The sequence below is a fragment of the Ranitomeya variabilis genome, chromosome 4 (assembly GCF_051348905.1).
Source record: "Ranitomeya variabilis isolate aRanVar5 chromosome 4, aRanVar5.hap1, whole genome shotgun sequence".
NCBI lineage: Eukaryota > Metazoa > Chordata > Amphibia > Anura > Dendrobatidae > Ranitomeya > Ranitomeya variabilis.
This window is the reverse complement of record NC_135235.1, coordinates 599,308,912-599,326,551: the sequence shown is the minus strand read 5'-3', so window position 1 is coordinate 599,326,551 and position 17,640 is coordinate 599,308,912. Positions and strand designations below refer to the sequence as shown.

The 17,640-nt window shown below is 42.4% G+C and overlaps 1 protein-coding gene across 4 annotated transcripts in view; it reads right to left on the bottom strand.

The window, feature by feature from the left end:
* Positions 1-17,640, bottom strand: part of RIPOR3 (RIPOR family member 3) — a 202,593-nt gene that overhangs the window by 89,476 nt on the left and 95,477 nt on the right. For all 4 annotated transcript variants that reach the window (XM_077253226.1, XM_077253227.1, XM_077253228.1 and 1 more), the window contains exons 4-5: positions 9,229-9,307; positions 3,365-3,388 (exon numbers count right to left, since the gene is read on the bottom strand). In XM_077253226.1, the coding sequence (XP_077109341.1) occupies positions 3,365-3,388; positions 9,229-9,307 (103 nt within the window). The remainder of the gene's footprint in view (positions 1-3,364; positions 3,389-9,228; positions 9,308-17,640) is intronic.

The following is a 17,640-nucleotide window of genomic DNA, read 5'->3' as shown; positions in this document are numbered from 1 at the left end:
TCTGTATATATACACTGCAAAGTACCACTCCTCCTGTCCTGTATATATATACACTACACAGTACCACTCCTCCTGTCCTGTATATATACACTGCACAGTACCACTCCTCCTGTATATGTACACTGTACAATACTCTTCCTCCTGTCCTGTATATATACACTGCACAGTACCACTCCTCCTGTCCTGTATATATACACTGCACAGTACCACTCCTCCTGTCCTGTATATATACACTGCACAGTACCACTCCTCCTGTCCTGTATATATACACTGCACAGTACTGCTTCTCCTGTCCTGTATATATACACTGCACAGTACCACTCCTCCTGTCCTGTATATATACACTGCACAGTACCACTCCTCCTGTCCTGTGTATATACACTACACAGTACCGCTCCTCCGTTCCTGTGTATATGTATACTGCACAGTACCACTCCTCCTGTATATATACACTGCACAGTACCACTCCTCCTGTATATATACACTGCACAGTACCATTCCTCCTGTCCTGTATATATACACTGCACAGTACTGCTTCTCCTGTCCTGTATATATACACTGCACAGTACCACTCCTCCTGTATATGTACACTGCACAGTACCACTCCTCCTGTATATATACACTGCACAGTACCACTCCTCCTGTCCTGTATATATACACTGCACAGTACCACTCCTCCTGTCCTGTATATATACACTGCACAGTACTGCTTCTCCTGTCCTGTATATATACACTGCACAGTACCACTCCTCCTGTCCTGTATATATACACTGCACAGTACCACTCCTCCTGTCCTGTATATATACACTGCACAGTACTGCTTCTCCTGTCCTGTATATATACACTGCACAGTACCACTCCTCCTGTCCTGTATATATACACTGCACAGTACCACTCCTCCTGTCCTGTGTATATACACTACACAGTACCGCTCCTCCTTTCCTGTGTATATATACACTGCACAGTACCACTCCTCCTGTATATGTACACTGCACAGTACCACTCCTCCTGTATATATACCCTGCACAGTACCATTCCTCCTGTCCTGTATATATACACTGCACAGCACCACTCCTCCTGTCCTGTATATATACACTGCACAGTACCACTTCTCCTGTCCTGTATATATACACTGCACAGTACCACTCCTCCTGTCCTGTATATATACACTTGCACAGCACCACTCCTCCTGTCCTGTATATATACACTGCACAGTACCACTTCTCCTGTCCTGTATATATACACTGCACAGTACCACTCCTCCTGTCCTGTATATATACACTTGCACAGCACCACTCCTCCTGTCCTGTATATATACACTGCACAGCACCACTCCTCCTGTCCTGTATATATACACTGCACAGTACCACTCCTCCTGTCCTGTATATATACACTTGCACAGCACCACTCCTCCTGTCCTGTATATATACACTGCACAGCACCACTCCTCCTGTCCTGTATATATACACTGCACAGTACCACTTCTGTCCTGTATATATACACTGTACAGTACCACTCCTCCTGTCCTGTTCTTGGAGAGGCGACATTGATCTTTGGGAGGGTTAATATTGGTTTATATTGGAAAACCCATTTAAATGGATTATGCCAAGTAATCCCCATTCCCGAGAGCTTTGTAGTCGCTGGAGTCTGACCGCTGGGACCCCCATGATCTCGAGAACAGGCGCTCTATAGAGCTTGTACACGGACAATTGTCCTGTGCAGTACATTTGCTTTAGTCATTTGTTTCTTTGAATGACTTTAATACCGTATGTCACAACGTATTCTTGTCATTAAGGGAGACAAACTGCTTCAAAAAATATGAATCGTGCCACTGGGCGTGGCTTATTAGTATGGGTGGGGTTATTGAAAATGGGCGTGGCCAAAATTCCGGCCGCCGCGACTTAGAGGACCTGTTGTTAAAAATTTGAATCCCACCCCTGGGCATTCCTCATACATATGAAACTAGATAATATACAGGCTCACTGACCCTTGTTGTCTTAGGCCACGTTCACACATTCAGTATTTGGTCAGTATTTTACATCAGTATTTGTAAGCCAAAACCAGGAGTGGAAGAATCTGCATTTTATACCCACTCCTGGATTGGGCTTACAAATAATGATGTAAAAAACTCAGTATGTGAACATAGCCTAACATGCAGAAACCAGAAGCAAAGGTAGGAGATTCAAGATAAGGTGATGAGGACACAGCAACCATACAAGTTATTAAAGGGATTGTCCCCGATAGCATAATTAAGCCTATCATCACCTCCCATGGTGTTGGCTCTCGCGGTCTCGGGGCTGTGATGCGGGGTTGTGACATGTGATGCCCGGTGCCCAATCAGCGCTGGCGTCACTGCCTCCGCTTTCGTACTAACTGAACATGAAGAGGAAGTCCAGGCTACAGCCGATCCCTGGCTTCCTCTTCATGTTCAGCTTGTCCGATGGAGGAGGCAGTGACGCCAGCGCTGATCGGGCGCCGGACGTCAAGTGTCATTCCACTGTATCACAGCCCCGAGACCGTGAAGCATGACATTTAGTTTAATAAGAGGTTGCTCTAGTAGTGGACAACCTCTTGAATTATAAAACCACGATCAATGAAAAAATTCAGCTCACCCTTGATGGAAATCAGGTAAGTTTCTGGTGTGGAGAAGCCCGAAGCCTCTTCTCTGCCAGACGCTGGTACTGCTTGTGATGGAAGTCCTGCTTCAATCCATAAAATCAAATCCTTTATTTAATTTGTAATATTATTAATTATTAATAGATATGGCAGCACTAAAATAAGCCTAGTCTTAGGCATGACTGAGGATTAGAGGTGCAAGACCAAACTGGACGCATTTTGAATGACTGCTGGGTCAGACCGAGTTGAAGTCGTTCAAAACGCCTTCGGTTTCACCTCCTTGCCCCTCTAACCCCCACACATGCCTATGCCTAGGCTTATATTAGTGCTGCCATATCTATTTTAATCATGAAATAAAGGATTTGATTTTCTGGGTTGAAGCTGGACTCGCGTCCTTCAGAAATATAACCAATATTACAAATAGCAACTTTGCTGTATTTTTTCCATGTGGGAAAAAAAGAAGCGTTTTACAGTAGCAGCAAAATAAATGAGATTTCTAAAATCTCATTCACATGGGGCAACTTTTCCTTTTGAGATGTGTCACAGTTTTTTTTAGAACCGCAGAATGTCAATTTTGTCATTGTTTCTGCTCATTTTTGTTACATATTCAATTAAGTGCATGAAAAGCGCATCAAAAATGCGCATATTGCACATAGCTTTTTTATTGACAAAACTCTGCATTTTTTATGTGGGAAAAATCGATGCGAAAAACAGTGTGAACAAACCTTGGTAGCTTGTTAGAACTTACCTTGTCCAGGTCATAGATGTAACCCTGTAATAAAAGATGGGCAGTGAGTATCCACTTGTTTGACATATTGTTTTTAATGACATTTTCCACTTTTACAAAGTTAATCATTGTATCATAAGAAGTTTTGTGTCTCAGTTCCTCACAAGTCTCAAGTTCCTCCTTGAGAATGTACATACTTCTGTTTACAATCAAAGGATGAAAAACTTGTCCCAAAAGCTTGCAATTCACATGGGCTCTGACTGCTGTTTATTAGTGATGAGCGAGTATACTCGTTGCTCGGGTTTTCCCGAGCACACTCGGGTGGTCTCCGAGTATTTGTGACTGCTCAGAGATTTAGTTTTCGTTGCCTCAGCTGCATGATTTGTGGCTACTAGACAGCTTGATTACATGTGGGGATTCCCTAGCAACCAGGCAACCCCCACATGTACTCAGCCTGGCTAGCAGCCATAAATCATGCAGCTGTGTCAACAAAAACTAAATCTCCGAGCAGTTACAAATACTCGGAGACCACCCGAGCATGCTCGGGAAAACCCGAGCAACCAGTATACTTGCTCATCACTACTGTTTATTACAAATAGCAGAAGATTTTATTATACAATTATTACGTTTTCATCACATAAACTTAAAAATTACTTATGGAAATATTTCTACAAAATGCTTGGAAAGCTTGTGATACTGCTTGTAAAACGTTTCTTTACATTGTGACCAACATTTGAATCATAAATGGCAAAAACAAAAATCTGTGAACATAAAGTTAACCTCCTCCACAAAACTAACAAGCGGTTAAAAAAATAATGAGATATTCATCCTATTAAAGTAAAATAAGTCTTTGGCAATGCACAAGTTAAAGTGGTAGGCCCACCATAACAACTAATTAGCTGCAAACTGATGGGACCTGTATCGATAACGAGAAGAGAGATCTGGAGTCTAGTGATAAACGAGTATACTCATTGCTCGGGTGGTCTCCGAGTATTTGTTAGTGCTGGGAGATTTAGTTTTTGTCAACCGACTGCAGCTGCATGATTTACGGCTGCTAGCCAGCCTGAGTACATGTGGGGGTTGCCTGGTTGCTAGGGAATCCCCACATGTATTCAAGCTGTCCAGCAGCCATAAAATATGCAGCTGCGTTGACAAAATCTAAATCTCCGAGCACTAACAAATACTCGGAGACCACCCAAGCATGCCCGGGAAAACCCGAGCAACGAGTATACTTGCTCATCACTACTGGAGTCCCGTTTCAAATGGCACGATGGATAAATATGCACAAAACCTTTTCATTGATTGCCAGTGTGACTGACAGAGATAGTAGAGCATAATTAATCATTCTATTAGGAAGTGAATGGAATGGTGGTACACATGCTCAATCATAGCTTTAAACGGGACTCCAGAGCTTCGTTCTTGGAATGTGCAGTGGTCCAAGTCTTCAGTATGGATCTATGATAATGTGTTATGGTGGGTCAACGACTTTACTCATGTAGGAGATGGTACTAAGGGTTCATACACATCACCGTTAAAAAAAACTGTCCAATATTGGCCCAGAAAGTGGGACACGCGTCATGAGATTTTGTTGAGAGTAGAATGTGATTTCTATCACCAAGCATCCGAATGACATCCAATTTACATACGAATGTGATCCAATTGAATGCTATTTTAACATGAACTGTTACATAGAGCAATTCTCTATGTAACTTACACATAGTTTTTCAAGGAAATATTCTTAGATAGATAGATGGATACAGAAAGAGAGATGTAAATATGTGAGTTAAATATATAACCAGTGCTTTGCATGTGTAACTACAGTACATGCATTTTATTAATAAATAAATTATTTTCTGAAAAAAAAATAGCATGGGGTCCCCTGAAATTTTATTAACCAGCAGAGGGAAAGTGGACAGCTAGGGCAGATGTTTATAGCCTTGAAAGGGGGTAATACGCATGGATCTACCCAGGCTATTAATATCAGCTCACAGCTCTATACTAAGCATTTACTGGTTATTAAAATGGTGGACCAAGAAAAAGTTATGTAGGTTTCCCATAAAATATATAACCAGCAAAGGCTATGCAGCTAGCTGTGGGCTGATATTAATAGCCTAGGAAGGGGCCATGGATATTCGCCCTTCCCAGACTAAAAACATCAGCTGTCTATAAAACACCTCCATTACTAAGTCCTTTATTTGAACAAATGACACAGACTCCTTTATTGACTTTAAATTAGCCAAAAACACTTACTCACCTTACACCTAATCCACTTAAGCCAATGTACCCCCATAAAACAATAAAAATAATAAACAACCATATTCCTTACCTGTCCGATGAGAAGATACTAATCCAACTGGCCCCAATGCGTCGAGCTCTGCTACATCTCGATGGCAGGCTGCATTGTTGCCTGATGCAACTGTACAGCTTGCCATTAGGCAGCAACACTGAGCTGCGAGTGCTTGCTCAGCTCAGAGCCTCGCGGTGACGTGCTAAAGTTGAGCGGAGTTCATATCCAATGAACTTCTTTGACCTTACTGATGTCCCCATAAGTGTGAGAAAATTTTAATGCTGCTCACACTGACGTTACTGAGTTGATCTGAGTTCATCGGCTCTGAAATCCGATGACCTTACAGAAGCACCATGAGAGTGATAACTTTCTCATGCTTGTGGTGACATCATTGAGGTCAAAAGAGTTAATTGGATATGAACTCCATGTCATTGCGAAGCACTGAACTGAGAAAGCTCATGCAGCTTTAGTATCTCTGCTGGATGGCAGACTATATAGTTGCATAATGCAACAATGCAGCCTGCCATCTAGATTTAGCAGAGCTTGACATTTCAATGGACAATTGAATTTTTATCTTCTCATCTGACCGGTGAGTAATAGGGTTGTTTATTATTTAAATTCATTTACAGGGGACATTGGCTTCAGTGGACAGGGCGTAAGATGAGTATACGTGTTTTTGGTTAATTTACAGTAAATAAAGTAGTCTGTGTAATTTTTTAAACAATTTGACTATGGGTTTAGTATTGGGGGCGCCTTATAGACATCTCTCCAATACTAACCCTGGGCTTGATGTCACCTGACAATAAAAAGGTGACATCAACCACAGTACTATCACCCCACTTGCCACCGCACCAGAGGCAAGAGGGAAGAGCAAGTCTATGTGCCAGATTTGGCGCATCTTATGGATGCACCATTTCTGGGGCAGCTGAGAACTGATGTTTTGAGTCTGGGAGGAGGTCAATATCCATGGCCCGTTCGTAGGCTATTAATATCAGCCCGAAGCTTTCTGCCTTCACTTTGCTGGTTATTAATTATAGGGGGCCCTATGTTTTTTTTTGGGGGGGTCCCCCATTTAATAACCAGTAAAGGCTAAGTATATAGCTGTGATCTGATATTAATAGCTTGAGAAGCTCCATGGGTATTACCCCCTTTCCAGGCTATAAACATTAGCCCCAGTTGTCTGCTTTCCCTCTGCTGGTTAATAAAATTTCAGGGGATCACAAGCCATTTTTTTCATAAACTATTTATTTAGTAATAAAATACATGTACAATAAGCTACACAAGCACTGTACTAATTATATATGTGACTGACATCATTATATCTATTCTATGTGTATACAGTATATCTATTCTATCTATTCTATTTTGTCGGGTCACACTGTCACTTTATTGTATGCGGCAAATGAAATGTCAGATTTTCAAGGACATGGGTATGTAAAAATCGGATGGTAGTCACATGGTCTCAGTACCATGTGATTTTTTTTTATCACACACATTGACTTGCATTAGCGAGTCTTGTTCAAGATACAAGGACAAACGCAGCATGCTGAGATTTTTTTCTCAGCCTGATCTCATAAATTAACATTGGTCTGAGTACAATCTGATTTTTTTATCGGATTGCACTCAATGAATAGTTACTGAATAATCTGCATGTAACCATAGAAGATACATAGCTTTATTAATAACTTGGTAGGATATGCTAAAGGCCCCTATACACATGAGACTAATGGCGGACAAACCCAATGATATCGATGGGTTTAGTTGACAGTCTAATGAGTATGGGGGCCCCCGATAAATGATTTTAAAGGGAGTTAAGGATCTGTCTTGTCTGATTTCGGATTGGTGTTCCTTTGATGCTTTTAGAGATACGCCGATGCCACAGATGTCTGGTAGTAGTTTTCTCATAGATAACAAAGGAGCGTTTAGCTCTGTATGAGGGCTGTCCCACACGTCCAGATAATTCCGGTACCGGAATAAATCGGTACCGGAGTTATCCGTGTCCGTGTGCCTGGGAACTCACGGAGGCCATACGTGCGGCACACGTGTGCCGCCCGTATGGCGAGTGGGTACCACACGGAGCGTGTGGTACCCACTCTGCATGGTGCTGAAGCTGCGATTCATATCTTCCCTGCAGCAGCGTTTGCTGTAGAGAAAATATGAAGAATAGTGTTAAAAATAAAGATTTAGGTGTCCGCCGCCCCCCACCCCCTGTGCGCCCCCCCGCTGGTCAGAAAATACTTACCCGCCTCCCTCGCTGCTTCCTGGTCTGGCCGCGGCTTCTCCTGCATGCGGTCATGTGGGGCCGATCATTTACAGTCATGAATATGTGGCTCCACCTCCCATAGGGGCGGAGCCGACTATTCATGATTGTAAATGATCGGCCCCACGTGACCGCATACAGTAGGAGGCGCGGCCAGACCAGGAAGGAGCGGGTGAGTATTTTCTGACCAGCGGGGGGGCGCACAGGGGGTGGGGGGGCGGCGGACACATGGATCTTTATTTTTAACACTATTCTTCATATTTTCTCTACAGCAAACGCTGCTGCAGAGAGGATATGAATCGCGGCTTCAGCACCATGTGGGGGGGACAGCGCTTACTGTAGCGCTGTCTCCTGCACGCACACGGACCCCAGACGGAGAATGTCCGTGTGAGGTCCGTGTTTTACGCGGACCCATTGACTCTATTGGGTCCATGAAAAACGTGCGCTCCCACGAACACTGACATGTCTCCGTGTTTGGCACACGGAGACACGGTCCGCAAAAAATCAATGACATCTGAACAGATGCATTGATTTTTATGGGTCTACGTGTGTCAGTGTCTCCGGTACGTGAGGAAACTGTCACCTCACGTACCGGAATCACTGACGTGTGAAACCGGCCTGAGATAGTCGAGTGACATAGCTGCCTGCCAAACAATCACAGAAACCATCAATCGATAGCTATTGAAACGGTATGTAGGTGGAGAGGTCTCTATCTTGACAGCTAAACACATCCATAACTAGAATATAGGTTGGCCAAAAAGGGTACAATGCCAACACCATTTAGGGGTCTCCTCTCAGACGTATTCACATCCTTGCCACCATTATTTGGCAACTATGGGATGGCAATCTTTGGATACTATGCAGTAGTATTATTTAGATACTGTCAAGTATTATTTGGTCACTTCAAAGCACTATCATTTAAGCACCGAAAGATTGACTAAAATGAGAAACAAGTTGTCCTCTTTGTTTGTGCCCTGATTGCACTTTTGCAGCTCATCCTCATAAATATTAGACCCAGCCCAAGAACAAGAGTTCCCATTTTTCCAAGTCCTGTACCACATAATTTGGCCATTTTACAATGATATTATTTGGGAACCACATGGCGGTAATATATGTGCATGTTATGGTGGTATTTAGTGGGCACAGTGTGGTTCTGTTATTTAGTGCTCTAAGGGGCACCTCACATAAATGACAGGAGTGTAATGTGCTTTAAAGGAAACTCAGGCCATAGATGGAAGACTCTTCGTTTTCAGGTAATTACATCTGAGCTGCAGCAAGTAGAAAATAACAGGTATTAGTGTTATAAAGGCTTTGGCTGGAGGCAGCGCTCGTCCTTACCAGTCTGGAGTTTCTTTTTATGTCTTTCTGTTGGCCGGCCAGGAAATCCAGCTGCGTTTGATGTTCTTCAAGGTACTCGCTGCAAAATTAGCCAAGTTTATGCCAATTATTTTTATGCAAACCACAACACAGGTCACAGCTCTCTTTAAGGAAACAGCTGAGCTTAATGAACATGTTTTCAGATTGTAATCTCTGAGAACATTTCTTCTTTATAGCCACATGGAGAACAGCTCAAGCCTCCGAGTCATAGAACGCCTAAAATCAGAGGCCTGATCATTTCCTGTGAGACCTTCCAGATCAGCTCCATGTGGCAGAGCACCTGGGAGGTCAACATATGTAAAAAGCAATAATATGGCGACACCTAACACCCAACTGTTTATAGGTTACAGAATGCAGTCACTCAAAGGGTGCCCAGCATTTATACCCACTGGAGGCAGCCAAAGATACCTACTGGAAGAGGTACTAAGAAATGTAAATTATATTACATGTCCTGCACTGATCCTGAGTTACATCCTGCATTATACTCCAGAGCTGCACTCACTATTCTGCTGGTGGAGTCACTGTGTACATACATTACATTACTTATCCTGTACTGATCCTGAGTTACATCTTCTATTATACCCCAGAGCTGCACTTACTATTCTGCTGGTGGAGTCACTGTGTACATACATTACAGTACTTATCCTGCACTGATCCTGAGTTACATCCTGTATTATACTCCAGAGCTGCACTCACTATTCTGCTGGTGTAGTCACTGTGTACATACATTACATTACTTATCCTGTACTGATCCTGAATTACATCCTGTAATATACTCCAGAGCTGCACTCACTATTCTGCTGGTGCAGTCACTGTGTACATACATTACATTACTTATCCTGTACTGATCGTGAGTTACACCCTGTATTATACTCCAGAGCTGCACTCACTATTCTGCTGGTGCAGTCACTATGTACATACATTACATTACTTATCCTTTACCGATCCTGAGTTACATCCTGTATTATATTCCAGAGCTGCACTCACTATTCTGCTGGTACAGTCACTGTGTACATACATTACATAACTTATCCTATACTGATCCTGAGTTACATCTTCTATTATACCCCAGAGCTGCACTTACTATTCTGCTGGTGGAGTCACTGTGTACATACATTACATTACTTATCCTGTACTGATCCTGAGGTACATCCTGTATTATACTCCAGAGCTGCACTCACTATTCTGCCGGTGCAGTCACTGTGTACATACATTACAGTACTTATCCTGCACTGATCCTGAGTTACATCCTGTATTATACTCCAGAGCTGCACTCAATATTCTGCCGGTGCAGTCACTGTGTACATACATTACATTACTTATCCTGTACTGATCCTGAGTTACACCCTGTATTATACTCCAGAGCTGCACTCACTATTCTGCTGGTGCAGTCACTGTGTACATACATTACATTACTTATCCTGTACTGATCGTGAGTTACACCCTGTATTATACTCCAGAGCTGCACTCACTATTCTGCTGCTGCAGTCACTATGCATTACATTACTTATCCTTTACCGATCCTGAGTTACATCCTGTATTATACTCCAGAGCTGCACTCACTATTCTGCTGGTGCAGCCACTGTGTACATACATTACATTACTTATCCTGTACTGATCCTGAGTTACATCTTCTATTATACCCCAGAGCTGCACTTACTATTCTGCTGGTGGAGTCACTGTGTACATACATTACAGTACTTATCCTGCACTGATCCTGAGTTACATCCTGTATTATACTCCAGAGCTGCACTCACTATTCTGCTGGTGTAGTCACTGTGTACATACATTACATTACTTATCCTGTACTGATCCTGAGTTACATCCTGTATTATACTCCAGAGCTGCACTCACTATTCTGCTGGTGCAGTCACTGTGTACATACATTACATTACTTATCCTGTACTGATCGTGAGTTACACCCTGTATTATACTCCAGAGCTGCACTCACTATTCTGCTGGTGCAGTCACTATGTACATACATTACATTGCTTATCCTTTACCGATCCTGAGTTACATCCTGTATTATACTCCAGAGCTGCACTCACTATTCTGCTGGTACAGTCACTGTGTACATACATTACATAACTTATCCTGTACTGATCCTGAGTTACATCCTGTATTATAGTCCAGAGCTGCACTCACTATTCTGCTGCTGGAGTCATTGTGTACATACATTACATTACTTATCCTGTACTGATCCTGAGTTACATCTTCTATTATACCCCAGAGCTGCACTTAGTATTCTGCTGGTGCAGTCACTGTGTGCATACATTACATTACTTGTCCTGTACTGATCCTGAGTTATATCCTGTATTATCCCCCAGAGCTGCACTCATTATTCTGCTGGTGGAGTCACTGCGTACATACATTACATTACTGATCCTGAGTTACATCCTGTATTATACCCCAGAGCTGCTGCACTCACTATTCTGCTGGTGCAGTCACTGTGTACATACATTACATTACTTATCCTGTACTGATCCTGAGTTACATCCTGTATTATACCCCAGAGCTGCACTCACTATTCTGCTGGTGCAGTCACTGCGCACATACATTACATTACTGATCCTGTACTGATCCTGCATTACATCCTGTATTATACTCCAGAGCTGCACTCACTATTCTGCTGGTGGAGTCAGTGTGTACATACATTACATTACTTATCCTGTACTGATCCTGCATTACATCCTGTATTAGACTCCAGAGCTGCACTCACTATTCTGCTGGTACAGTCACTGTGTACATACATTACATTACTTATCCTGTACTGATCCTGAGCTACATCTTCTATTATACCCCAGAGCTGCACTTACTATTCTGCTGGTGGAGTCACTGTGTACATACATTACAGTACTTATCCTGCACTGATCCTGAGTTACATCCTGTATTATACTCCAGAGCTGCACTCACTATTCTGCTGGTGCAGTCACTGTGTACATACATTACATTACTTATCCTGTACTGATCCTGAGTTACATCTTCTATTATACCCCAGAGCTGCACTTACTATTCTGCTGGTGGAGTCACTGTGTACATACATTACATTACTTATCCTGTACTGATCCTGAGGTACATCCTGTATTATACTCCAGAGCTGCACTCACTATTCTGCCGGTGCAGTCACTGTGTACATACATTACAGTACTTATCCTGCACTGATCCTGAGTTACATCCTGTATTATACTCCAGAGCTGCACTCAATATTCTGCCGGTGCAGTCACTGTGTACATACATTACATTACTTATCCTGTACTGATCCTGAGTTACACCCTGTATTATACTCCAGAGCTGCACTCACTATTCTGCTGGTGCAGTCACTGTGTACATACATTACATTACTTATCCTGTACTGATCGTGATTTACACCCTGTATTATACTCCAGAGCTGCACTCACTATTCTGCTGCTGCAGTCACTATGTGCATAAATTACATTACTTATCCTTTACCGATCCTGAGTTACATCCTGTATTATACTCCAGAGCTGCACTCACTATTCTGCTGGTGCAGCCACTGTGTACATACATTACAGTACTTATCCTGCACTGATCCTGAGTTACATCCTGTATTATACTCCAGAGCTGCACTCACTTTTCTGCTGGTGCAGTCACTGTGTACATACATTACATTACTTATCCTGCACTGATCCTGAGTTACATCCTGTATTATACTCCAGAGCTGCACTCACTATTCTGCTGGTGCAGTCACTATGTACATACATTACATTACTTATCCTTTACCGATCCTGAGTTACATCCTGTATTATACTCCAGAGCTGCACTCACTATTCTGCTGGTACAGTCACTGTGTACATACATTACATTACTTATCCTGTACTGATCGTGAGTTACACCCTGTATTATACTCCAGAGCTGCACTCACTATTCTGCTGGTGCAGTCACTATGTACATACATTACATTACTTAACCTTTACCTATCCTGAGTTACATCCTGTATTATACTCCAGAGCTGCACTCACTATTCTGCTGGTACAGTCACTTTGTACATACATTACATAACTTATCCTGTACTGATCCTGAGTTACATCCTGTATTATAGTCCAGAGCTGCACTCACTATTCTGCTGCTGGAGTCATTGTGTACATACATTACATTACTTATCCTGTACTGATCCTGAGTTACATCTTCTATTATACCCCAGAGCTGCACTTAGTATTCTGCTGGTGCAGTCACTGTGTGCATACATTACATTACTTGTCCTGTACTGATCCTGAGTTATATCCTGTATTATCCCCCAGAGCTGCACTCATTATTCTGCTGGTGGAGTCACTGCGTACATACATTATATTACTGATCCTGAGTTACATCCTGTATTATACTCCAGAGCTGCACTCACTATTCTGCTGGTGCAGTCACTGTGTACATACATTACATTACTTATCCTGTACTGATCCTGAGTTACATCCTGTATTATGCCCCAGAGCTGCACTCACTATTCTGCTGGTGCAGTCACTGCGCACATACATTACATTACTGATCCTGTACTGATCCTGCATTACATCCTGTATTATACTCCAGAGCTGCACTCACTATTCTGCTGGTGGAGTCAGTGTGTACATACATTACATTACTTATCCTGTACTGATCCTGCATTACATCCTGTATTAGACTCCAGAGCTGCACTCACTGTTCTGCTGGTACAGTCACTGTGTACATACATTACATTACTTATCCTGTACTGATCCTGAGCTACATCTTCTATTATACACCAGAGCTGCACTCACTATTCTGCTGGTGGAGTCACTGTGTACATACATTACATTACTTATCCTGTACTGATCCTGAGCTACATCTTCTATTATACACCAGAGCTGCACTCACTATTCTGCTGGTGGAGTCACTGTGTACATACATTACATTAGTTATCCTGTACTGATCCTGAGTTACATCCTGTATTATACTCCAGAGCTGCACTCACTATTCTGCTGGTGGAGTCACTGTGTACATACATTATTTATCCTGTACTGATCCTGAGTTACATCCTGTATTATACTTCAGAGATGCACTCACTATTCTGCTGGTGGAGTCACTGTGTACATACATTATTTATCCTGTACTGATCCTGAGTTACATCCTGTATTATACTCCAGAGCTGCACTCACTATTCTGCTGGTGGAGTCACTGTGTACATACATTACATTACTTATCCTGTACTGATCCTGGGTTACATCCTGTATTATACTCCAGAGCTGCACTCACTATTCTGCTGGTGCAGTCACTGTGTACATACATTACATTACTTTTCCTGTACTGATCCTGAGTTACATCCTGTATTATACTCCAGAGCTGCACTCACTATTCTGCTGGTGAAGTCACTGTGTACATACATTACATTACTTATCCTGTACTGATCCTGAGTTACATCCTGTATTATACTCCAGAGCTGCACTCACTATTCTGCTGGTGCAGTCACTGTGTACATGCATTACATTACTTATCCTGTACTGATCCTGAGTTACATCCTGTATTGTACTCCAGAGCTGCACTCACTATTCTGCTGGTGGAGATATCCATGACATTACATTACTTATCTTGCACGCATTCCCAGTTATGTACTGTATTTTATTGCACACATGTAATCACAATTGTGTTCCGGCTTCAGGGCAGAAATCTCCCAGCACTTTTCACTGATTCAGTATTTGATTAGACATTGCTTGGAGACTTGTATTCATAATTACGGCGACATCTAATGATGACAAACTTATCCTGCAGGAGTTTTATAGCTGTGTGGGAGGTAGCTGTACTCAACACACATGTAAAAAATAGAATCCGCTGATGTTCCTGCTGTTTTACATGAATCTTCCATCTAGGATCTTATTTCCTGGGAATCCATGGTGAATTAACGAGGAGTTTCTGAGGAGATTTCTCCTAGCCACATACTATACAGAGAATAACCATTTAGCTATAGGAGGCAGATGCTGAATCATCTCCCGTGAGACACCCAATAAATCATTCCTGTGATACTGAATGCAGAGCAGACAGTCCCACCTGTGAGGAGCTTCCTTGGATCCTGTAGATGAGCTGTTGATAATAGATCCCATGTGGTCCAGAAACCACCGGAGACTAGACGGAGGTGGACATGACTTGGGGTTGGGTGGACCGAGAACTCCTGCAGCTTTTGTTTGTATTGCGGTGTAGATTTTAAACAAGAGTGTTGTTGCTTTAAGAGGAAGGAGTTTAGATGCTTGTGCCTTGTGTATTACTGTGAGGAGGGTGGGGCTTATATAGGGGAGGCAACTCTGGCTCTCCCTCTTTCTCTCACAGGATGGACAGGAGGAAACATTACCCGCCCTCCCGCCCTGTTTATAATCTTTGTCCTTAAACTTTTTAATTATTGCTTTTATAATGATAGATGCTTTATTGTATTTTTAATTTGTCATTGTATATCTTGTACCAGGTACAATTGTATATTGGCTATAAAGAGTTATTATTTGTGGTAACCTTCTAAGCCCAAGGGAAGGGCAATCCTTCAGCCATGGTTCCCTGGAGGTTTCCTCCACAGGGGGTTTTTCCTCTCCTGAGTGCTGTAGGATGACTCTTTGTGAGTCGGAGGTTTGCCAAGTTTAGTCCCATCAATGCTTTTGCAGGGACTTCTAGTTTTTAAGTTTACAAAAATGATGTAATTATTAAAAAAAAAAAAAGTGTCAAATGAGACTTGGAATTTATAACCCGTCACGGCTTTGCGGTTTAGGAGTCAGGTGGAAGTTGCATACAAGTTAAGGTGGACTCATTTTAACTAATAGAGGATGTAAAACCTGATGGTGGTGAGCAGGCTCGGCTTTGGTGGCCAGCCTCAAGGACGTTGTAATGGTAACATCAATCAGGGGCGGGCACAGTGGTTAAGCACAGGAGTGAGGATAATAGGGTCATTGGTGCCCTGAAAGTTTACTGGCTCTGCTTGAATGGCAAGCCAGTGCGTGCCGCCCCTTTATGGCTGTCTGTCCTGGTGCTGTATGTCAGACAGCTGGGGATATCGCAGTACTTGTGAATCCCAATGTACTAGCACTCCACCTGACTCCTACTGTGATTATTTAATCCTGTGATTTGAATAAAAGCTGTGGCCATTTTTGACAACCAAAATAATGTGTTTTGTGTATTTATTTTAGTACCTAGGTTTACAGTAGTTATGGTGGTTTTCAGAAGGAGTGGGGTCCATCCCATATCCAAAAGTCATGAATGCTCCTATGATCTAGAAACACGGATCATTAGTTCTGTCTATGGGAACGTATTTGGAAGCAATAATTCAAAATGTCCCACCATGCCAGGCCCTGTATACATGTCTGTAGCAGCCCGAAAAAGACATTGTCTGCCAAGAGCTGTCCATGAGGATGGAGAACTAAGGGTCAATCTAGATCTAGAAATATAAATGATGGCACACTTAATATTCAAAAATAATAATAGTAATAATGAGTGTCTACACAGTCACAATGGAGGAAGAGCTTGTCCCCACATATAATAGCAGCCTTGTCATAGCAATCTCATCAGCTATTAATAATAATAGTAATAATAATAATAAGCAGAATAGTGAGTGCCGCTCAGGAGTATAATGCAGGATGTAACTCAGGATCAGTACAGGATAAATAATGTGTGTATGTACACAGTGACTGCACCAGCAGAATAGTGAGTGCAGCTCTGGGGCATAATACAGGCTGTAACTCAGGATCAGTACAGGATAAGTAATGTAATATATGTACACAGTGACTGCACCAGCAGAATAGTGAGTGCAGCTCTGGGGTATATTACAGGATATAACTCAGGATCAGTACAGGATAAGTAGTGTAATGTATGTACACAGTGACTGCACCAGCAGAATAGTGAGTGCAGCTCTGGAGTATAATACAGGATGTAACTCAAGATCAGTACAGGATAAGTAATGTAATGTATGTACACAGTGACTGCACCAGCAGAATAGTGAGTGCAGCTCTGGAGTATAATATAGGATGTAACTCAAGATCAGTACAGGATATGTAATGTAATGTATGTACACAGTGACTGCACCAGCAGAAAAGGGAGTGCAGCTCTGGAGTATAATACAGGATGTAACTCAGGATCAGTACAGGATAAGTAATGTAATGTATGTACACAGTGACTGCACCAGCAGAATAGTGAGTGCAGCTCTGGAGTATAATACAGGATGTAACTCAGGATTAGTACAGGATAAGTAATGTAATGTATGTACACAGTGACTCCACCAGCAGAATAGTGAGTGCAGCTCTGGAGTATAATACAGGATGTAACTCAGGATCAGTACAGGACAAGTAATGTAATGTATGTACACAGTGACTTCACCAGCAGAATAGTGAGTGCAGCTCTGGAGTATAATACAGGATGTTACTCATGATCAGTACAGGA